Source organism: Schistocerca nitens, chromosome 1, assembly GCF_023898315.1.
Source record: "Schistocerca nitens isolate TAMUIC-IGC-003100 chromosome 1, iqSchNite1.1, whole genome shotgun sequence".
Lineage (NCBI taxonomy): Eukaryota > Metazoa > Arthropoda > Insecta > Orthoptera > Acrididae > Schistocerca > Schistocerca nitens.
The window spans coordinates 274,060,531-274,086,044 of NC_064614.1; the positions used below are offsets into that span (position 1 = coordinate 274,060,531).

The 25,514-nt window shown below is 38.7% G+C and overlaps 1 protein-coding gene across 1 annotated transcript in view; it reads left to right on the forward strand.

Annotated features, from left to right (window-relative positions):
• LOC126243001 (uncharacterized) overlaps positions 1–25,514 on the forward strand; it is a 169,812-nt gene that overhangs the window by 10,290 nt on the left and 134,008 nt on the right. Inside the window, exons 2-3 of the mRNA XM_049948134.1 lie at positions 14,753–14,936; positions 25,193–25,227. Of these exons, the coding sequence (XP_049804091.1) occupies positions 14,753–14,936; positions 25,193–25,227 (219 nt within the window). The remainder of the gene's footprint in view (positions 1–14,752; positions 14,937–25,192; positions 25,228–25,514) is intronic.

Sequence of the window (25,514 nt, forward strand, 5' to 3'; positions counted from 1 at the left end):
CCTACAGCAAGATACCAACCCTAAACACCCTTCAAAACTGTGTAAAGCATATTTAGGACATTTAGAAACAAAGAAGGAACTGAAAAATATGATCTGGCCATCCCAATCTCCTGACTTTAAACCTATCTTTAATCTATTTGAACTGCTTTGGGTCACTTGGATAGGGCATTTAAATCAAGGTCTATTACAAACATTCATCAACTCTGGACCAGGCTACAAGAGGAATGGCAGCATATCGCCTTGGACTCCCTGATGAAGCTGACAGCAAGAATGCCTCACGTATGTAGAGCATTGATAAAAGCCAAAGGAGGCTACTTTGAAGAGAGTAAAATTTACTGCATGTATTTATAGTTTCAAGAAAAGATTATTACACTTCTCACTTTGAGTATTTCTAAAATTTCTGGTTCAGATTTATATTTTTCTTCAAAATCACTAACATTTGAAAACTTTAGAGCAATAGTGTACTTACTTCATATATAATGGATCTGTGTGTCACAAATTTGTTCAAACGTATGCACACTTGTATGAATCTGTGCAAGAAAAAGCTCCCACCAGTCACATATTCTGTACTACCTGGATCTAGAGCTGTGGGCTTCTTCAGCTTATATCTTGCAGATGCAAGATAGATTTGTAAGGTCAGTATGGGTGTAGGCAAGTGGAACTGTTAAGCACAAAACTGTGCCAAGCAGTGTGAAGGTTGTGTTCCAACATTGATGACAATTTTGATACAGAAGATGAAGATGACCTGGACAAGCCCCTTGCAGCAAAACTCTCTGAAGCAGCTGAGGCAACAGAAAATATTAATTCATGTACTTTTTGTAGCCTTATGCTTCTTTAAGAATCAATTTTTCTTGATCATAATGTTAATCATTCAACTGTAATTTTTTCAGTCGAAGAACAGCAACATCTCACTGTTCAGCCTGGACCTTCTAAGCTTGTGATACTTTGGCTGGACTATCCATTGCCCAGTATCCTTCAGGTAGACATTCTAGTACCCAAAAAACGTTTCCTGTGCCTCTATCAAGAGGTAAATGGAGATGAGTAAAAAAAGCTGTGCACCTGACATCAGTACAATTATTTCTTCATACTTCGTTAGTTCATTATACAACTTCTCTGTCTTTTGTGTCCATATTTAATCATTAAGCACCTTCTTTCTTTTTCAGATGGAGGGTCTACTTGAAGTGATGATCCAATCCTGGGCTCAACATTCACCCACTTCATGACTTATGTACATTACGACAAACACGTTTCATTTTCGTCTTCCTATTTGTTGTCATGTATTTAACAGACTGCCCAGTGCCATTAATATGATCACCTGTCAGACTCCTGAATATGGTCCACAATGATAAGATGCACAGTTGTGCTGTTCCATTGTACCTTCCAGAAGGTCAAGATCAGCCAGGGAATGGCACGAAAACATTCCCCAAACCATATTGTATCCTCCTCTGGCGTGGACTCTTCGGACAATTGTTGCAGGGTGTTTGCTTTCAGACGTTTCAATCCAACAGACATCTGTCTGATGGAGAGCAAAACATGTTTCATCCGAAAAGACCCCCTGTCGCCATGCAGTGGATGTCCAGTTGTGGTATTACAAAGTATGCAAATTCCAGCCTTCGCCACTGATGAACAGCAGTCAGCATGGGTGTGTGAACCTTCTGTGGAGGCCCATAAATGGCAATGTTTGCTGAATGGTAGTTGAGGAGACACTGTTGGTAGCCCCTTGGTTCATCTGGGTTGTCAGTTGCTCAATAGTTGCACATCTCTTCACCTGTAGGCAACTCCACAGTTGTCGTTCACCTCTGTCATCTTCGTCCTGTGGTGCCCCACAATTAGTGCTGATTTTTGATAGTGCCATTTTGCCATGCACAGTATAGTTTAACCATGGTGGCAGGCAAACAGTTTACAAACTTACCTGTTTCAGAAATGCTTCCATCCTTGGCCCATAAGGTGATGATCATGCTCTTTTGGACATCAAATAAATTTATTTCCACATTACAACAATGACTGCAGTTTTAAGCTTCTCCCAACACACTTCATTTACTGCCACTAGTACTGCAATCTGCCACCTGTGAGTGGTTCTTGCATGTGGGGTGTCAAACATATGCATTAGTCACATTGATGAGACGGGACCATGTATGTTGTAAATATAATTTGTTAATGTTTTCATCAAACGTGCTTTCCCATCAACCCTTTAAAAATAACCTCTTTTAAGCATAGTACACCAAAAGTATAGCACCAATGATAGATAGACAGGTAGGAAGGGTTGTTTGGCTGTAGGTTCAGAAGGCATTATTTGTAATTTTTGCCCTCCACCCTTATGAGGAAATTGAATGTTACTGACATCTGTTGTAGAAAGTTTAATGTGGTGTAGGGGTTTTTGTTGATATAATCTGTTCATCATAAGAATAAACCTGATGTAAAAAATACAAACGTGATGATTGGTCAGAAGCTGTAGCACACATGCACTGGTGTTGTTACGCTCTTGGAAGTAGGTCCTACTTATATATTAGATATCTTATTACTCAGTTACGTTAAATGAAACTTTAAGATATTCAAATGTATTAACAGCCACACCGTTTATATATATATATATATATATATATATATATATATATATATATATATATATATATATATATATATATATATATATATATATATATATATATATATATATTATTTTTTTTTAATCACGCTTTAGCTACGTAGTTTCTATTTCAAAAATCGTGTACAGTCACAGCCTCTGCATTGTTGTGCCCTGATTGTCGCGTTGTTAATGCACAGTATGAAAATGGCTGAGGCTGCTTTCTGTTTAGTAGTGAGACATGCTTTCTGTTCCATAGTCAGACATGCGCATGGAACACAGTTAAAAAGTGCCCAGAAATAGGCTGTTGCTGGCACGGTAGCTCAGCATGTTTGGTCAGAGGGTTTAGCTACCCTCTGTAATAAAAAAAAACCTCAGTGAATGGATCAATGAACAACCTGAACAAGTGTCATTGAACGTCCGCCAAGAACACACTCAACGAACAATATGGAACAAAATGTGATAAAAAAATTAAGAAAAGGTAGTGTGATGGAATGGGAACGAATTGCGATTGTTCGTGCGTTGGTTCAAGTCATACCAATATCATTTTTTTTCCCCTTGTTCAATTTGAAATCATACACCTCATGATTATAAACTCATCATCATTTTCTTTAATAATGCACATCTTCTTGTTTCTAATTACATATTGGATGCAAAATTCCTGTTTCATTTCAAATACAAATTCTTAATTATCGATGTTTTATGAAAGACTGTTCATAAAAGTTTTTTAAATCATAACAATTTAATTTTTTAAGGCAAAAATGAAAAATCAAATCCTCTTTATTTAGACTATGTCCATCGTTTTATACCACAGAGGTAGATAACTATATGAAAGACAATCATTTTCACAGCATCAAGCACATCATACAAATGCTGCATTTTTACATTTCATACCGTACCATTACAATATGAACCCAACAGAATTGATCCGGAGCCAGGCTGTGAGATTTGGCCCGAGAAGTAACAAGACTATTAAGCTTCCAGATGTACTGGAACTAACGTATGCAGCTTTTTCACACGTCACTGCTGAACGCTGGCAGAATATAGAACGGCTCATCACAAAAGAAGAAGAGAAAATGCTGCGTGTGCTTGGCTCATTATCAATGTAACAGGTGACACTTCCAGAAATGAAATGTATTTCTCGGATTTGGATAAGGAAGGAGCTAAGAGATTATGAGATGACTGACTGTAAGTAATACTTTCAGTGGCTTCAGTATTTAACTATACAGTGAAATTCTTCAATAATATCTTATGTTACACACAGCTTATGTAGAAAGATTACCCTCTGGTTAATTACAGTAGTAAGTTAGCTAAAAATGATAACGGGTTGTGGTTTTTGTCTAGTCGTCTAAGGAGCGTATCGTGGGAGATTTGCAATGTATTATTTGATTCTGCCTAAAAATTAAATGACGTTCGAACCTGTAATGCTCCTATGCTCGTCTCTTTTTACGTGTGAACTGCAGCTGGCCACGTCACTGCAGGCTAGCTGTACCAGCTAACAGGCCAGTGCTGTCCATGTTAAATGCGTCGATAAAGCTTTTGTCCTGTATTATGACTAAGTCAATGTGTGTGTAATGCACAACACAAAATGGAACCCTTATTATCATACTTGACAGTACTCGTGGCAGCTTGGCTGCAGTCCCACATGAAATGGAAATCCAATGAGGTTCCAGCAAATGCAGAAGAATACTTAGTGCAATGTTTACATCAGGTTTATTGTTATAATAAACAGATTATAGCTGTTCTAACTCAAGAACACTGTAATTATTGCTCAAAGATTACATGCACACATGGAAGACAATGTCTAACAAAAGTAGTGATACACAAGTGGCCAGCAGAGCCTTGTGCTCTAGCATATACACTCCTGGAAATTGAAATAAGAACACCGTGAATTCATTGTCCCAGGAAGGGGAAACTTTATTGACACATTCCTGGGGTCAGATACATCACATGATCACACTGACAGAACCACAGGCACATAGACACAGGCAACAGAGCATGCACAATGTCGGCACTAGTACAGTGTATATCCACCTTTCGCAGCAATGCAGGCTGCTATTCTCCCATGGAGACGATCGTAGAGATACTAGATGTAGTCCTGTGGAACGGCTTGCCATGCCATTTCCACCTGGCGCCTCAGTTGGACCAGCGTTCGTGCTGGACGTGCAGACCGCGTGAGACGACGCTTCATTCAGTCCCAAACATGCTCAATGGGGGACAGATCCGGAGATCTTGCTGGCCAGGGTAGTTGACTTACACCTTCTAGAGCACGTTGGGTGGCACGGGATACATGCGGATGTGCATTGTCCTGTTGGAACAGCAAGTTCCCTTGCCGGTCTAGGAATGGTAGAAGATGGGTTCGATGATGGTTTGGATGTACCGTGCACTATTCAGTGTCCCCTCGACGATCACCAGTGGTGTACGGCCAGTGTAGGAGATCGCTCCCCACACCATGATGCCGGGTGTTGGCCCTGTGTGCCTCGGTCGTATGCAGTCCTGATTGTGGCGCTCACCTGCAAGGCGCCAAACACGCATACGACCATCATTGGCACCAAGGCAGAAGCGACTCTCATCGCTGAAGACGACACGTCTCCATTCGTCCCTCCATTCACGCCTGTCGCGACACCACTGGAGGCGGGCTGCACGATGTTGGGGCGTGAGCGGAAGACGGCCTAACGGTGTGCGGGACCGTAGCCCAGCTTCATGGAGACGGTTGCGAATGGTCCTCGCCGATACCCCAGGAGCAACAGTGTCCCTAATTTGCTGGGAAGTGGCGGTGCAGTCCCCTACGGCACTGCGTAGGATCCTACGGTCTTGGCGTGCATCCGTACGTCGCTGCGGTCCGGTCCCAGGTCGACGGGCACGTGCACCTTCCGCCGACCACTGGCGACAACATCGATGTACTGTGGAGACCTCACGCCCCACGTGTTGAGCAATTCGGCGGTACGTCCACCCGGCCTCCCGCATGCCCACTATACGCCCTCGCTCAAAGTCCGTCAACTGCACATACGGTTCACGTCCACGCTGTCGCGGCATGCTACCAGTGTTAAAGACTGCGATGAAGCTCCGTATGCCACGGCAAACTGGCTGACACTGACGGCGGCGGTGCACAAATGCTGCGCAGCTAGCGCCATTCGACGGCCAACACCGCGGTTCCTGGTGTGTCCGCTGTGCCGTGCGTGTGATCATTGCTTGTACAGCCCTCTCGCAGTGTCCGGAGCAAGTATGGTGGGTCTGACACACCGGTGTCAATGTGTTCTTTTTTCCATTTCCAGGAGTGTATATTCATTGGTTCCAACAGGAGGCACAGCTGGCAGGCTGCACTAACAACCTCCGTTGTATTAGCAGGCCAGGTGGCCTCTAGTGGCTGAATCAAGCACAGTCTTAATGCCCGAAGTATGAAGCAGCACTCACACAAAATTTGTATTTACGGCAGTCCTCTTCCTTTGTGATGAAGTGAACATTATGCTCATGTTCATTTCTTCTGTGTTCAGCATAGGTTGTCAAGTCATGCAATGCATTGCCACTCATGCGTAAGGTTGGAAGTGAAGTAAGTGAGGACAGGTGCTGGACCTGCCCCCCCCCCCCCTCCATGAGAGACTATATAGTAGGACATAAAGGAGGTTGCGACAAAGTCGGCAGAACAGGTGGAAAGGCTGCAATGGAGATGGCGGCTGTAGAGGCATCGTCTGTGACACCACAGGAGCCAGAATCCTGCCTTGGCCGCCAACAGCTGAAGGGGGCACCCACAGCAGAGGAGATGGTTGTGGAAATGTTGGTAGTGGCAGCGTAGAAGGTGAGGGCACTGATCATGATGTAGGAGACAGCCAGTCAGGTGGATGATGGGGGGGGGGGGGGGGACAACCATTGTGCAGCCACCCACATGAGCTGGTAAATGTGTCACAGCACTCTCCCTCAGCCATGCTGATGATGCAGAGGCGTAGGCTACAGGTACTCTTGATTGCCGCCAGCACTCATTTTGGCCAGCGGCCAAACCTACAAGCCCAAACAACTGTGTCAGGCCACAAGCGTTGTGGCACCAGCGCTGGCAGATAGCCTGGCATTAGCCGGAGCAGACGTAGCAGAGTGCAGGGCCAGTGACCATGCAACAGCTCTGCCAGACTCTTATCGCCAACAAGACGAACCTGTAAGAACTGAGGAACCAGTCAAGAGCTACTTCTTGTGAAATACAAAATGTATTTTTCATCTGAGTCTCAAACATTTGTACTAATTATTCTGCTTTCCCATTAGATTGAGGGTGGTGAGCACCACATTTTTTTACAAAAATCTTCAAATTCCTGAGATATGAAGTGTGGACAATTGCCAGTAACTAACGCACACAGAAGACCTTACATTGCAAATATTTTTGACAAAGGGGAAATTGTTGCTGCTGCAGAAGGTGACAGACAATGCACTACATATGGAAACTTAGAATAAGCATCAATTACAACAAGCCAGTAGAAATTCAGAAAAGGGCCCACAAAATCTACATGTAGTTCCCAAGGTTGCTATGGGTCTGGCCATGGGGACAAAGATTCAGCATGTGGAGCCACCTGATCTGTGGTACACTGTAGGTAGGCTGCAACAACTTGCACTATTTTCCCATTAATGCCTGGCCAAAAACATGTCTGCATGCTAACACTTTTGTACTTGATACACCCCAGTGGTCCACATCTAGTGAACGCCTAACCTCATGCCAAAGTGTGAACGGGCCTACAACCCGAGGAGCAGTGTCCTGTGCAACTAACAGCAGCACTATGTTCCAAAGAGAAAGACAATTTTATAATGCAAAATAATTTCTCAGAGGATCAGGAGCATGGTCCAGAGGTTTGTCCAGCCAGCTGAGTTACAGAAAACAAACAATTTTACTTAAAATAGTGGCTGCACTGTGTGCTACTCAACAGTGACATTAACGTAACATATTTTGTAATAATGCTAACTTTTGATCATAAACTTGTGCTTTATACAGGGTATTTCAGAAGCGATTGTCAATAATTCACACATGGAAAGTATAGGCCAAAAGTAGCTAAAAAGCTCCAACAAACATGGGTCCACAAATCAACCATTGCCAGGGAATCACATTAATTTGAGTTGGAACCAACTGTAAATGCCCCTGGATGGTGTGGTATTTACATTGGTATCTCAAGGTTTGGGATCAACTATCTGTCGGTATACATATGCGCAACTACTTCCCTTTCCCCCTCCGGGCACTGTGCCTTACCAGCCTCACAATCAGTTACAAACGTGAAGGCACCATGGACGGAGGTTACATCAATTAAGAGTATGCTGAAATGCACGCCACGTATGGCAAAGCAAATGGCAGTGGCCTTGAGGCTGCATGATTATTTGAAGAAGCTTTTCCTCTCCACAGGCAGCCTGACTGGTGTACATTTAGCCAGTTATTTAAGTGCTGTAGAGAAACAAGGAGTTTTGCACACCATGTACAAGAAGATCGACCCAGATCCATAACACCCGATATTGATGAAAGGGTGTTACACATTGTACACAAACGACCAAATACTTCAACAAGGAGGATTGCTACCCAAGAGCATGTCCTGAGTCATAGCAGTGTGTGGCAGATTTTACATCGGCAAGTACTCTTATCAATATCATTTCCAGTGAGTGGAAGCCCTCATCAATATCATTTCCAGTAAGTGGAAGCCCTCAATAATGCAGACTTCCCTCCTAGAGGGAATTTCTGCCAATGGGTGCAACAACAGTGTACCCTAAATCCCCTGTTTGTAAGCAGTTTTCTGTAAATGGATGAGGCTGGATTTACCCATGATGGTATTTTTAACTACCATCACTGTCACATTTGGGCCAATGTCAGTCCTAATGCAACACATGTATCATGGCATTAGCAGTGTTAATCATTGAACGTTTGAGCAGGACAGCTTGGGGACTGCACAGTTATACCACACTTCCTACCACAGGGACTAACTGCACAGTAGTACATTTCCAGATGTCCCACTGAACCAATGCCTGAACATGTGGTTCATGCATACGGTGCTCCAGCACATTTTCTTTTGCGATAGGTGGGATTTAAATCCCATGGATTTCTGTGTACGGGGTCATGTCAGAATCCTGGCCTATGCTACTGAGGTCAACTCTCTTGAGGAATTACGCTTGCGGACTGAAGCAGCTTTCCTGTGTTTACAGAATTCCCCAGGATTGCCTGAGATGATTTGCAACTTATTTCAGAGATAAGCTCAGTGTTGCATTCAGATGGATGGACAACATTTCAAACATCTACTTCAACATTTATAGATGGCATGTGTTTCTAGAGACCGATGATTCACAACAGAAAATGTGTTGTATCTTGGCAATGGTTGATTTGTGGACCCATGTTTATTGGAGCTCTTTAGCTACTTTTGGCCTGTACTTTCCATGTGTGAATTATTGACCATCACTTCTGAAACACCCTGTATCTTTGGGTCAACCTAATGATCTATTGTACTTGCTCAGTTTGTCAAATCATAACAAGATAAAAAAATGAGCAGGTATGTGAAATGTGAGACATTATTTTCACATACACTTCCAGTAGCAACTGGAGATCACTCTTTGCCTCTACACAAGTAAAATATAAAACTGCATAATCATAGTTTCAAAGACAGGCTCATAGCTACTAATAACATGTAATGCAACCACAGATCCAATTGCCACACAGAGAAGGTGATGATGAATTTAGCACTTACCAACTTCAAGCCAATAAATGAACACCATCTTCTTCACTGTCAGACTGTGATGAATTTGACTCAAGAGTTTTATTATGAAAGGCTCCCTAATATCGTCCCTACTAACTTCTTGCTGATAGTCATCAGCCTGCAATTTTTCTACATGACTTACACAACGTGCCCATGAAGAAATCGTGATGTTCTCAATCACTGAATGCATAAGACCCTCAAAACCTGCAATTTTAAAGGTATTATTATTTTCTGCAATGCAAGCTTTCAACAACATGCATATCATTTCAGTGGGACTGTAATGGCAGTGATTGGTGGTAATCTAATTACTTGGCGCATGTGTTGTTTAGTGATCTCGTGTATCTCATGGGCATGGTAAGCTGGCTTATTTGCATTGGCAAGCAGCATCAGTTCCACTCTGGTTCATGATGGATTGTGGGAGATACTCGATAACCCAGCAACAAATATCTGACCGTCTGGCATGTGTAGTAGCGACTTTATTGAGTTGCAATTAGCGGACACTGTTGTTGCCTATCACAATAACTGGATTTGGGTGGACATATGACAATAATTGTTTTGTAAACCATGTCATCTTGCTCTAGTAATCTTCAGAACTCTTTGACTTTTAACCCTTAAATATTAGTTTACTTTCAGGAAGAAACACTGTGTCTGCTGACCCTGCATGTACAATAATAAGTCAACTACATTTAGCTCCTGGAACTTTAAGACCACCAAGTCCATCACTCATTTTTCGACACATTGACCTCGCGTGGTTTTGGTTCAGATACTTTTTGTCAATATAATAAATGTGAGATGTCCCAATGTCTTGAATCTGCTGCATTCTTCTCAAAAATACAGTCCAGCAGCTACAATGTCACTTTTCTTTATAAAGAATTTTCTCACATCATTCATCTTACTATATCAAGAGGCCATTTCCTTGTCTATCAACTGCTATTAAAATCCAGTTTCTCTTTCATTCGAGCAACTAAATTGTCTGCAGTCAGGTATTCACATCTCGAATACATATCAAATATTGTCTGATGTAAAAAGTTCTTTGAGAAATCGTCCATATTGTGTATGCCCTTTTTACAATTTTGCCACTTCTGTCGATTTAAAAGATGCCGACCCACTTTCGTTGATAGAATCGTTCACTTCACTGGATATGTGCTGCACAGTTTGCAGTCCCACACCACATGCCTCATCTGTTCTCAAGTGGCTGTATCTACATTTTTGTAGCTACTCTGCAACTCACACTTAAGTGCCTGGCAGAGGGTTCATCAAGCCACCTTCACACTAATTCTCTTTTATTCCACTCTTGAACAGCACACAGAAAAAACAAACAACCATATCTTTCCATGCAAGCTCTATTTTCCCTTATATTATTATTATGATCATTTCTCCCTATGTAGGTCAGCATCAACAAAATATTTTTGCATTTGGAGGAGAAAGTTGGTGATTGAAATTTCATGAGAAGATTCTGCCGCAATGACAAAATGTCTTTGTTTTAACGATGTCCACCCCAAGTCCTGTATCATGTCCCTGACATTCTCTCCCCTATTTCTTGATAACACAAATTGTGTTGCCCTTCATTGAACTTTCTCGATGTACTTCATTAGGAGTAGGATCCCACGACAGACAGGTGTAATACAGGCAGTTTCTTTAGTAGATCCATTGCATCTTCTGAGTGTTCTGCCAGTAAAATGAGTCTTTGGCTCATTTTCCCCACAACATTTTCTAGGTATTGTTTTTACTTTAAGTTGTTTGTAATTGTAATTCTTATTTATTTAGTTGAATTTATGGCCTTTAGATTTGATTGATTTATTGTGTATACAAAGTTTCGTGTGTTCCTTTTAGCACTCATCTGAGCAACCTCACACTTTTTATTTTTAGGGCGATTGCCAGTTTTTGCACCAAACAAATATCTGTTCTAAATCATTTTGCAATTGGTTTTGATAATCTGATGACTTTCTTCTTCTGTGGCTTTACAATGCGTGATGAGTCTTGGCCTCTTCAGCTATCTCCTTCCATTTACCCCGGTCCCTGTAGCCCATCCTCCAAAGGTCTTATATGACTCTGCCCTCCAATCTAATTTTCAGTCAACCATGTCCTCTCCGTCCACTTGGCTTTCCCTGTAAAATCTTTTTTTTGGTATTTCTGCATCATTCATCCATGCCACTTGTCCAGCCCACCTCAGTGTAGGTGACTTCACAATTCTTCTAACAGGCTGATATTTGTAGATGGCATACAACTCATGGTTGTATCTCCTTCTCCATCTTATCCTTTGCAAATTGGGCCAATGATTCTCCTGAGTATCCTCTCGAATGCATCCAGTGATTCAGCATCCTTCGCTGTCAGGGCCGAAGTTTCAGAGGCATATGTAAGCACCGGTCGGATCAGATAGTCTCATAGTAAGTTTTGTGGTTCTAGCCAGGAGCCTTGAAGATAGAAGAAGTTTTGTTAAGACAAAATAAGCTTTATTGGCTGCAATTAGTCTCTGCTTTATTTCATAGTTGGTATCATTAAGGTTGGTTACAATTGAACCCAGTTACTTGAAATGATCAGCTCTTACAAAGGTATAACTACTCATCATTATTTTGGCCAGCATGTTCTCCCTGTGTGCTTTCCAAGCAGCTAGGTGTTTTGTTTTCTGCTCATTGATATTTAGTCCTACACTCTTGCTGGCCTTTTGAAGTGTAATGAATATCTCTTCCATTGCCATCAGAGTCCTCGCTACTATGTTGATGTCATCAGCATAATCTATTATCTGCACAGATTTATGAAAAATTGTTCCCCTATTCCAGATATGTATTTTCTCCTGTCATCACCTTCTCCAAGATGGCGTTGATTTGATTTGATTTATTTTGTGTTCCATAGGTCCAACTGTGTTGGATACACAAGGACGTGGAACGAGTCAGTTTTTTACAAATACAATCTGATAATCTTATAGCATTTACAGAAATTTGGGTACATAATTATATAAAAATTTATACGGTAAACTCTTTGGGCAGCAATACAGAAAAAGAAAATATATATTTTCTTAGAATCATTATAACACTACAGAAAACAGATACGGAGCACACACAGATACAGAGCTCAGGTTAAATAAAATTCTTAGTGGCATTATGTCAACTTGTATTATATAATATTAAAATATTACAATTTATTTAGTTAAAAATTCATCTAGACTGTAAAAAGCTTTTTCTAGCAGAAATATTTTTAGTGCTTTCTTAAACTCACTCTTGTTATGAATCTTTGTCTTTATTTTGGGAGGAAGAGCATTGAAGAGTTTTGCTCCAGTGTAGTGGACACCCTTTTGTGCCAAGCCCAAATTTCTGAGTTCACTGTGTATGTCATTCTTCCTCCGTGTGTTATGCTCATGATAATTACTGTTTGGTTGAAATATATCTATATTTTTACAAACAAAACACATGAGAGAAAAAATATATTGGCATGTAGTTGTGTATATTTTAAGATTACGAAAACTATTTCTACAAGAGTCTCTTGGGCGCAATCCACATATAATTCTTAAAGCTCGCTTCTGTGCAATGAACACTTTCCTTGCTAATGGCTGGTTGCCCCAAAAAATAATTCCGTACTCAATGAGTGAATGAAAATAGCCATAGTATGCCACTTTTGCAGTGTTAGGTTCAACACATGTAGTGACAACCCGTAAAGCATAGGTAGCAGAGCTAAGCCTCTTACAGAGATCAATAATATGTGAAGACCAGTTCATTTTCTTGTCAATGTGCCCTCCAAGAAATTTTGTTGTTTCCATTCTAACTATTGGTTGATTACCACATGTCACACTTATCTCTCTCTCCTTTTCTGTTTTGGTACAGAATTGAATAAAGCTAGTCTTACTGGAATTTAATGAGAGACCATTCACTGTGAACCAATTAACCATATCTGAGAGTATGTGATTAATGAGTTCCTCAAGATTGTTGTCTGTTCTAATGCTCATAAAAATTGTGGTATCATCAGCAAAGAATGTAAATTTACACGGCAGGCTTGTACATGATGGTAGATCATTTATAAAAATCAGGAATAATAGTGGCCCAAGAATTGATCCCTGGGGCACTCCACATGTAATGGAACTCCATTCAGAATCTGAGGAAGTGTCACATACTCCACCCGAACTATTCAACACAACTTTTTGTTTTCTGTCTTGGAGGTACGACTAGCCAATTGCCTGCAACACCACTTATTCCTACTAATTTTGCTTTTTACAAGAGAATCTTTGAATTGAATTGAATTGAATTTTATTTGATCCTGTAAGATTACATTGTGTACAGTAAATGTACGTGTAATATAGGACATGTCAAAGTATTAAAATTCTTTATCACTTATTTTTCTACACCTTTAGCTTACATTTTTACATCACTGATAATGAGTAACAATATGTACAATTTTAATGGCATAAGTATTCTGCAACACTGTAAAACTCTTTTTCAATGAGATAGTCTTTAATTTTCTTTGAAAAGTCATTGTGAAGTACACTATCTTGCAGGGTTTTGGGCAGACTTCTTAGTAGACAGACTTCAGACAGCCAAGGGCGAAACATAGCTACTGACTTCCGTAATAAAAGCAATGTGAACTTAACTTCCATGGTGAAACCAGGTGCGAAATTCTGCACAGCAACTGCAATAAGCCACGAAAAAATTCCCACATTAAGCAACAAAGATTTTGCCGTTTTCCTGGCAGGAACAAACGACGTCGCAAGAAACGAAAAACAAGATCTGTTGCTTTCACTAAAAAGGCGACTGTATGAACTAAGATGTACTAACGTCATTGTATTTTCAGTACCACATCGTCATGATCTAGCGGAATGGTCCTGCGTTAACAAAGAAGTGGAAAGTGCAAATAGTGAGATGAAACAGATATGCAAACGATTCGAAAATGTGACTTTCATTGATATAAGCAAACTAGGAAGGAGATTCCATACTAGACATGGTTTCCACTTAAATAGATTAGGAAAAAATTTCGTAATTGCAAAAATAATAGAAATAGTAAATGCCAACACGAAACTAAGTTGTGACACTTCAAACGTAATTCCCCTCAAGGACAAGACCCACAGACTACTTGGTGAATCTGAAAATGAAGCATCACCACTACAAGAGAAGTGTGATGTTCTGACATTGCAAGAAAACACACCAAGTGCTAGTAGTTCACAAGGAAGCATATCAAAAACAACAGAACCAACACCTGAAGTATCAGAAACAGACACACCACCATCATCACCAACAGCAACAACAACAACAGAAACGACAGCATCAATGACACCGGGAGCTACACCAGCAGCAGCAGCAAGCAACTTACCATATCCCAGTGAACGACCTACAAGGCGCAGAAAACCTGTCCTTCTGGAGGATTTTTGGTACCTCGCCAGGGCAAGGAATGGAGTATGACACCACAAAATACCTTATTTAAGTCAGTAAAGCAGAGAAATCTACAACAAGGTATTTACAACTTTAAAATAATCCACCAGAATGTACAGGGCTTGAGCAAGAAATATGAACAATTAGACGTGTTTGTAAATGAAACTATGCCTGATGTGCTTGGTATTAGTGAACACTGGCTATCGGATGCCAAATTAGAACTTTTTAAACCTCTAAACATGGTACTAGCTAATAAGTTTTGCAGATCTACTATCAGAGGTGGGGTGTATCAATGTATGTTAAGAGCACATTTGATTTTAATTCTGTAAATGTAAGTAAATATTCATTAGAAGGGACAATTGAATTATGTGCAGCATGTATAAAGATACCAAATGACAAAATTTATGTTATATGTTTATATAGACCACCAGGTGGAGACTTCGAAGTTTTCTTAACAATGTTTTGTGACATGATAGAGAATGTTTTTATATCACACCTGAACAAGTTAGTAATTATAGGAGATTTCAACATAAATGTATTAGCAGATAAGTTACACACTAGACTATTCAAGAATACTCTGCTTGAATATAATGTAAGATACCTGATAAACACTGCAACCAGGGAGACTGAGACATGCCAGTCTGCAATAGATAACATAATCACTGGTATTCATCTTTACGATCTTACATCTTCTGTTATTATAAGTGCTTTGTCAGACCACCATGCAGTAGAACTAAGTGTGCACATAAAAAAGGTTCCTACACACAGTTGCTATAGATATATTAGGGTGAATACAGACCAAAATATAACTCAGCTGAATAATATGCTAAGGAATGTGGATTGGAACAGTGTTCTAACGACACTTCATAGTTATGGCAAATTCTCAAGTGAACTATTCTACATTCTTAACCAAGCCTGCCCATTAATAAAAAAGAGAATTCAGTCACATGCTGTAACCCGAAACTGGATATCAAGTTCAGTCACTGAGGCTAGAGAAAAACTAAGATGGTATGAGTATGCTATGTTAAATGACTTGAGCAATAAAAAATTAAAAGAAGAATTCAAAAAGTATCAGAAATACTATGTAGACCTCCTAATTTCAGAAAAACAGAAACATTTTGAAAGTGTCATTCAGAACTCAAATAATATCTCCAAAACATCATGGTCATTAGTAAATAGAGAAATAGGTAAATCTGGGAACCATACAACTGAACATCACTTGCTGATAAACGGCACAATAGAAACTGATCAGAATAAGATAGCAGATCAATTTAACAATTACTTTGCTTCTGTTGGCTCCAGCATAAACAATCAACTTAAAAATCATAAATACAAATTCAGAGGAACACCAGTGTCAGGATGTATATTTTTGATGCCAACAAGTAAAGAAGAAATAATTAAAATAGTGAGTAGCTTAAAGAATTCCCATGCAGCAGGGTATGATGGTCTTAGTCTGGACACTCTTAAGAAATGTATACATAAAATTGCATCACCTTTATCAACAGTTATCAATTCTCATATGGAAGATGGTCTATTTCCAGATGAGTTGAAAATTGCCCGAGTTGTGCCTATTTTCAAAAAAGGAAACAGGAATTTAGTAGAAAACTTTCGACCCATTTCTGTTCTTCCAATAATATCCAAAATCTTTGAGAAAGTAATATACATAAGAATCTGGAACTTCCTGGTATGCAAAAAAGTGATTTCTAAGGGGCAGTATGGGTTTGTCAAGGGGTCATCCACCATTACAGCAGCATCAAACTTAATCGAAGGTGTCACTCAAGCAATAGATAATAAAGAACATGTATGTGGCATCTTTCTAGACTTACAAAAAGCATTTGACTGTGTTGATACGACCATATTGCTGGACAAACTGTGGAACTATGGCATTCGAGGCACAGCCCATAATCTGATGAGGTCGTACTTGACAAATAGGAAGCAGTTTGTGTCTATTAGCACTACAGAGGGAACATACAAATCAAACACCACTGACATAAATTTTGGTATCCCACAGGGGTCAATATTAGGACCACTTCTTTTTATTATCTATGTAAATGATATTCAGTCCATAACAAACCATGCAACAGCTATCTTATATGCAGATGATACCACGTTAATATGCAGCAATCCAAGCTATTCACAACTCGAAGTGGAATCCAATACTGCAGCAGGCTTAATTCTGCAGTATTTTAATGAAAACAAACTAAAATTAAACACAAATAAATCTGTCTATATTGAATTTGATCTTGGGAGGCAAAAAACTCATGAAAACCAAATCTTAATGGGTGACGAATACATTAAAAAACAATACTCGACCAAATTTCTTGGCCTGACACTAGATGCAGAGTTAAACTGGTCTGATCATGTGAATGATATTTGTAAAAAGCTATGTACTACCATATATGTCCTAAGAAAACTGACACCTTTTTGCAACATCACCACTCTGAGGCAAATATATTTTGCACTATTTGAATCCCATCTAAGTTATGGGATAGAGGTATGGGGATCCAGCAGTAAAGGTAATATGAAAAGTGTACTTACCTTACAAAAGAAGGCACTTAGAATTATGGGAAAGAAATGTGCCAGGGAGTCCTGCAGAAATTTGTTTAAAGAATTTAAAATACTAACTGTTCATAACCTGTATGTGCTGAAGATAATCATTATGGCAGTAAACAGTAACAAAACACTCAATAAAGAAATACACGATCACAACACTAGAGGTAGAGAGAGACCCCACATCATCTCTCATAGAACAACACTTTATGAGAAAAGCCCTCACTATGCAGGCATAAAACTACTGAATTGCTTCCATCCTAATATCTCCAAATTGCCCATTACAAAACTAAAAATGAAATTAAAATTATGGCTCCTAAACAATCCTCTATACTCAATAGATGAGTTCCTAGATTTAGTACACTTGTATGATGGAAGACCATCTATCTAAAAATATATGTAATCTCAGGTCTTACACTGTGTCACAAACTGTAAATATTTGAATGTGAGATATGAATACTGTTACAAACTGTAGACTCCTTAATCTAAGTATGGCAATAACAACTTTTTTTTTCTGTATAGTCCAAGTATGTAACTCTGTTCTCTCAACTAAATTTAGAAAAAGTTGTGTAGATAAAAGTGCCAGCCAATAATATGTAACCCTAGTAAGTAAGGCTCTGACTTATCCAGAAGACTGGAACAAAAAAAAGTTTTTTTGTAATCAGTTGATGTTGGATCAAAATATATATATAAATAAAAAAAAAAAAAAAAAAAAAAAAAAAAAAAAAAAAAAAAACCAGAGTACTGGGGTCCTTTTTCTAGCATTGCCAGTTGGTGGGGTATGCTCCGTATTTCATTCTTCTTTCTTGTATTGTGGGTGTGTACACTAGCATTTGTAATCCAGTCCTCACTACCTTTTGTGATGTACATTATTGTTTTGTATATATACAACGATGAAAAAGTTAAGATACCTAAATTCTTGAAACAGTTTCTGCATGTTTCAGAGGTCTTTCTTCTTAAAATGGTCCTAATTGCTTTTTTTTTTTTGTAATGTGAACACCCGTTTTGTCTCTTTTTTGTTTGAGTTTCCCCACACAGTCACTCCATACAGTAAGTATGGTTCGAAAAGTCCATGATACACTGTACACAGAAGGTTCTTGTCTGAATACTGTGATAGCTGCATCATTAAGAATATGACAGAGCTCAGTTTCTTACAGACAATATTAATATGTTTTTTCCATTTCAGTTCATTATCCACAAGAATACCTAAGAATCTAGCAGATTCTAATTCTTCCAGCCTTGTTCCATCAACCTCTAAATCCATGTCTACAGCCTTTTCCTTGTTTTTAAACACTGCATACATAGTCTTTTTTAGATTTATAACCAGTTCATTTTCCAACAGCCATTGAGCTGTGACATTTGCAGATATGTATGCTCTTCTCTCAAGCTGTTCCATATTTTGGTCACTATTTAGTATTGTCATGTCATCAGCATACAATATTTTCTTTTCTTCTGGTGATGAACACAGTCAAACACTTTGGATAAATCACAGAAGACACCAAGTGCTAGCATTTTTTCATTAAGGGTTTCTAGGACTTCATTTGCAAGTGCGTAGACTGCGTCTTCTGTTGAACGGCCCTTTTGAAAGCCAAATTGGCTCGTGATGAGAACTCCATTCTTCATGAGATGATCAGTAATTCTTACATGTATTAGCTTTTCTAGAATTTTGGAGAAAGCTGTCAGCAAAGAGATAGGTCGATAGTTAGTTCAGCTTTATCACCCTTTTTGTACAGGGGCTTCACAATGGCATACTTAAGTCTACTGGGAACAACACCTTTCTGAAGGAAAGCATTGAAAATATGACAGAGAATGTCCCTTATCCACACACAAGAATATTTCAATAAATTACTAGATATATTATCAACCCCTGCAGAATTTGTACTTTTTAGAGATATGATGATTTTTTGAATTTCTTCTACAGTGACAGGATTAAGGTGCATTTCTGAAATTGTGTTTGAATATATGGCTTGACAAAGAGTTACAGCTTCATCAACATCAGGCTTGCAACCAATCTGTTGAGTTACTGATAGGAAGTGTTTATTAAAAATCTCAGCCACCATTTTGGGGTTATCTACTAAGATACCTTCATATCTGATATTATTTATATCTTCTTTACTTGTTGTATCTCTTCCTGTTTCTTTTTTTACAATGCTCCAAATTATTTTTATTTTATTATTAGAATTATCTATTTTCTTCTCATAATAAAGGGCTTTTGATTTCCGTATTAGTTTCTTCAAAATTTTACAGTATATTCTATAGTGTTCCCATTTTTCTACATCTTTACAGAATATTATTGCAGCATAAGTTTCCCTTTTGGTTTTACATGACTGTTTTATACCTTTTGTAATCCAAGGCTTGCTTACAGAGTTGGAAGCACTGTTTCTGACCCATTTCTTGGGAAATATTTCTTCAAAAAGAGCACAGAATTCTTTTATAAAACAGTTAAATTTAGTATCAACATCATCATGGCTATATACTAAAGACCAATCCATTTGCTGCAACCTGTGGTTGAAAGTTCCTTTCACCTCTTCATTAATTACTCTTATGAATTTCCATTGAGGAAATTCTTTTTTGAACAGATTAACGTCATAAATATTGAGAATTTGTCCATCATGATCTGAAAGCCCACTTACAACCTGCCTGACAATATAATTCTGATGTCTATTTACATCTAAAAAAATGTTGTCTACTATAGTTTGGCACTCGGATGTAATTCTTGTTGGGAAATTTTGTTACTGATGTCAGATTGTGTAAGGTAATCACAATCTCAAAGTCTATTTTATTCTTATTTTCTGTCAAAAAGTTTATATTGAAATCACCTAAAACTACAATATCCTTCACTTTTGAAAGTAACCCTGACAGAAGGAGTTCCATTGAATGCCGAAAAGTTTTTATGTCACCTGAAGGAGCCCTGTAGACAGCCAACACTATTATTGGGTAGAATTTAGTTGTTATTTCTGTGGCACATGCCTCAAATTGTTGTTCCACACAATATTTCTTAATATCTATAGCTTTGTATGCTACACTATCCTTAACATAAATTGCTACTCCACCTTTATCTTTACTTTCCCTACAGTAGTATGTTACTGAAGTATAACTTACTATAGATGGCAAGGCACATTTATCAGTAACATGGTGCTCAGTTAAGCACAAAATCTGGGCATTATTTATACTGTCCTTTTCACTAATGTTAATAAGGAGCTGATCTGTTTTGTTTAAGAGGCCCCTATATTTTGATGAAAGAAAGAGATGCCTTCCTCTTGCTTTTTCATTCTGTTAGTGCTGTTACCTGACTGAGAATCCATTGGAGTCTGCCTTGAGACAGGAGAGAGGAGACACCTGACACTACCTACTGTTTTCTTCAGGCCCACACATAAAAAATCGTTGAGATGAGGAGGCGGCTCAGCATTTCTTCTGTCCAACAGCCTTCTATTTGTTGTTGCTGATGGTGGTGCTGTTTCTGACACTTCAAATGTTGGTTCTACCACTGTGTTTCCTTGTGAACTTGGAGTCTTCTCGTTTTTGTTATTTTCGTCTAAAATAATACTTGGCTAATGAGGAACAGTAGTTCTTTTGTTGTTGAAATCGATGTCCACTGTTCTTTCTGTTAAAATTTGGTCTTTTTTTACATGTTTTGCTGCTGCTGATGATGTTTCTAATGAATTTTTTTGAAGCGTTTTCATTATGGAGTCAGGTGATGGCGATGCAATTATCGTTTTGGTTTTGAATTTATTTTGGTGGTTTTTTATTACCCTGGTTATCAGGCTTGTCAGATTCTTTCCCAAAGCCATTCAGGTGAAGTCCGTGTTGCTTGTGGAATCTACGTCCAATACTGCTTATATCAACGCATTTAGGAGTAATGCCTGCGCATCACCTTGCTGTACTTCATTATTTTTTTAAGCAACAAATGTCTGGGGAAAGATGGTACTCACTTAAACAGGTTAGGCTCCAAGACCTTCACTGAGATGATTACTGATATTTGCAACATTATAAATATTAAGGAAAACTAAAAAGCAGGAGAGGGGATGAGCATGCACAAAATGTGCCTGAAGAAAGCAATATTTCTTTCCTTCATTATAATGTCCATCTTTCAGATGTTACACCCCACATACTAGTTGTCAGTGACCACCAAAAATCTGCAGATAACGTACACTTGTATAAAATCCACAATTATTAATTAACTGATTTTTACTTTCGTTCTAACCATAAAGGTGGAGGAGTGGCTTTCTACCTGAGAACAAATAACTTAGTATAATCTTATGAAAATATTACTTGGATAAAAGAGTATTCCACTGATTTGCACTGTGAAATTGTAGCAATTAAGTTAAAAGTCTGTTGTATACTTTATCTTAGTATTGTATAGATCACCAAATGGAAATTTTGAATTATTTCTTAATTCCCTTGATACAGTATTATGTGAGTTAATGTCCAAGCAAGAACATATAAATGTTATATTATTAAGGTATATTAATGTCAACACGTTACAAGATTCTCAAGAAAGCAAATGCTTCAAAGACTGTATCTATTCTTATGCTGCAAAAGATCTGTTGGGAGACATACCCAGTAGAATCACTCCAACTAGTATAAGCTCTATAGACCATGTTATTACTAATTGTGAAAATATTGCCACTCATAATTTTGTAATTCTCATATTTTATTAGACTTGTTCTGCCCCTGAAAGGTTTTTGTGTCTTATACATCTCTCCATAAAATTCCCTTGCACTTCTCAAAAGTTCCATTTCTTCAGTATTTGCTGTCACCCACTCCCTCATTTTCCTTTGATGGGTCCTTTTTTCAATTCTCCATTCTTCTTTATTCTTCCATTATCCTCCTGGTACAATGTGGTTTTAATGTCCTTCTGTATGCTTCATTTTTTTCATTTGTTACTATTTCACACTCAGTGTTGAACCACGAGGTTCTTGTTTGCCTTATGCTGTTTCTAAGTAGCTCAGTTGTTGCCATCTACACTGTCTTTTTTAAATATTTTCCCATTGATCTTCAATGTTGTTGCATTCTCCAGCGTTTTCAAGGTCCAGAATTATTCTCTCCTGGTATCATTTCCTTGCTTCCTCTGATTCTAAATCTGTGATGTTATAGTTGGTGTTCTGGACCAAGTTCCTTTCACTGCATTAGATATTCTTGCACTCACCTGTGCCCAAACTAGGAAGTGATCCGTATCTATATTTGCACCTCGTAAACTTCTTACATCCAGTAAGGATGACTTTACTGTACAATAAACAACAGCATCATCAGCAAACAAATCAAGATGATGCTCAGATTGTGTCGTAAATCATTTATGTAGATAAGGAAAAGCAGAGGACCTTTTAACACCACCTTGGGGAATGCCAGAAATCAGAACAGCAGAGGGCCTATAACATTATCTTGGAGAATGCGAGAAATGTCTTCTGTTTTACTCGATGACTATGAATTTTGACCTGTCTGGCAGGAAATCACAAATCCTGTTGCATAACGGAGATGATATTCCATAAGCATGGAATTTAGTTATAAGCCACTTGTTAGGTACAGTGTCAGAAGCCTTCTGGAAATCTAGCAATGTGGAATCAATTTGGAATCCCTTGTCAGTAGCACTCAACACTTTCTGTGAGTAAACAGCTAGTTGTGTTTCACAACAATGATGTTTTCTAAATATGTCTTGACTAAATGTCAATAGACTGTGCTCATTGAGGTAATTCCTAATGTTTAGACACAATATATCTTCCAAACTCCCACTGCATATTGACATTAATTATATGGGCCTGTAATTCAGTGGATTACTCCTATTGCCTTTCTTGAATACTGGCGTGACCTGTGCAACTTTCCATTCTTTGTGCTGTGAGAGTGTTAAGGGGATACGGAATCGGATTTTGGGTTAAAAAATCGAATTTTTTTTTATTGGCGTACTATATTCTGCCATGTTTCCTCTTTAAAATGACGTATCATACATAGCTCTACTACAATTATAACTATTTTATTTTTATATATTTGTGAGATCGGGTATTGCGCTTTCGTTATACACGTCTCTCGTGGCTGACCATGAACTTTTTGGCAGTACCTTTAAAGTGACATGAATTCCAATATCCCGGTTTCCAGCGACTATTTATACACTAGTTGCCCGAAAATGTTTCTCTCTGGTTTCCTCAAGTTACTCTTTGACTTTGTGGCGGGACTGTTTTGTAAACAGTGTGATATAAGAAAGTAGTTGTTGTTATTTCGTATTTAGTGCTTCATTTTTCGCAGTGAAAATGCCTAGAGCTAAAGCAAAAGTATTTAAAAAGCGTGTGAACTGGCAAAAGAAAAGAAATAATGATTCATTAGCAAAGCAAAGCAGTTCATCATCATCACTGTTGGAAAATGTGAATCCACTTATTACTGATTTGCCGAACGAACTTACACCAAATGAAAACAGTGCTTCTCATAAAAAACTAAGAGATTTGGAAGAGAAATATAATTTACTTGATAGAGGGAATGAAGTTTTTGAACTCATTGATACGAATATATTGTGTGAAGCTCTTGAAAACAGTTTGTGCTGCAAAAAATGTCATGGAAACGTTTCTCTGAAAGTAGAATCCCATGTTGGCCTGGCTGCCCAGTTTAATTTAATATGCAGTGTTTGTAAATACAGCTGTAAGTTTCCAAGTTCGGTTTCAGTAACTGTAAATAATGGATACAAGAAAACTGAACTTTATAGTGTAAATATTAGGTTAGTTTATGGATTGCGAGCAATTGGTAAGGGCAAAGCAGCTGGTGATATGCTATGTGGTGTTCTAAATCTTCCAAGTGCACCTTCAAAGTTTGAAGCTTACAATTATGTACTAGGATCTGCAGTTGAAGATGTAGCACAGAAGTCAATGCAGGTTGCTGTGGAAGAAGCAGTGGAAGAAAATGACGGCAGTCGTGACCTCACAGTGGCGTTTGATGGCACGTGGCAGAAAAGGGGCCACACCTCCAACAATGGTGTTGTAACAGCAACTAGTGTTGATACTGGCAAGGTTATTGATGTTGCAATAATGTCTAAATACTGTAGGTGCACAGGCAGGCTGAAAAATGAACACAGTGATGACTGTATTGCTAATTATTATGGTAGTAGTGGTGGCATGGAGGTTGCTGGGGTGAAGAAAATTTTTCATCGCTCTTCACAGTGGTATAATGTTCGCTATGTCAAATATCTGGGAGATGGTGACTCTAAAGCATTCAAAGAAGTTTTGGAAAGCAAACCATATGGGAACAGTGTAAATATAAGCAAACTTGAATGTATAGGACATGTGCAGAAGAGAATGGGTGCCAGGCTGAGAAGGTTAAAATCAGTTATGAAAGGGAAAAAACTAGATGATGGGAAAACCTTGGATGGCAGAGGAAGATTGACTGATTCCATAATAGACCACATTCAGAACTGCTATGGCCTTGCAATCAGGCAAAATACAGGCAATCTTGAAGAAATGAGGAGAGCTATATGGGCTTTATATTTCCACACCGCATCCACGGATGAGCATCCACAACATGGTTTGTGCCCCAAAGGTGAAAACAGCTGGTGTAAATACAATAGGGGACTAACAACAGGAGAGAAATACATTCACCACCACAGTCTACCATCAGCCATCATGGCAGAAATAAAGCCCATTTTCAGAGATCTGGCTGACAGAAGTCTTCTGATGAAATGTCTTCACGGAAAAACGCAGAACCCCAACGAGTGCTTGAATAGTGTGATATGGCATCGTCTCCCAAAAACAGTGTTTGTCGGAATTAATACACTACATTTTGGTGTGTATGATGCTGTGGCAACCTTCAATCTTGGAAATATAACTAAATGCCAGGTCCTTCAAAAGTTGGGTATGTGTGTTGGTTCCCGTACGGTACGTGCTATGTTCTTTTTAGATCAGCACAGACTAAGGCATGCTGATAATATAATCAAGACATTAGTGAAAAAAGCAAGACAGGTGCAGAGGGGTGCCAAAAGAAGACTTGAAGATGATTATGAAGACTGAAGGGGGTATTAGCTACAGATCAGGAATGTTTTAATCTTCTTTCTCCGTTTCCCGTAAGTTTACTTTTTACTTCATCTAGGAACATTATCTCAGGTACTGGTCAACCTAGAAGTCTGAAATTTTTATGACGTAGTGACATAGGTCCCTATTACATACTGAAACAACGATTTTTTAATTACTTGATTTACAAAAGACTTAGGGGTGATAGTCTAGTAAAAAGCGATGGAAAAAATTTACTTAAAAATAAATGTACAATATCTCTGTAAGAAAATACTTTGACAATAAACTGTTGTTTCAGTATTGTTGTAACATATGAATGCACATACAGTAAAATTTTTAC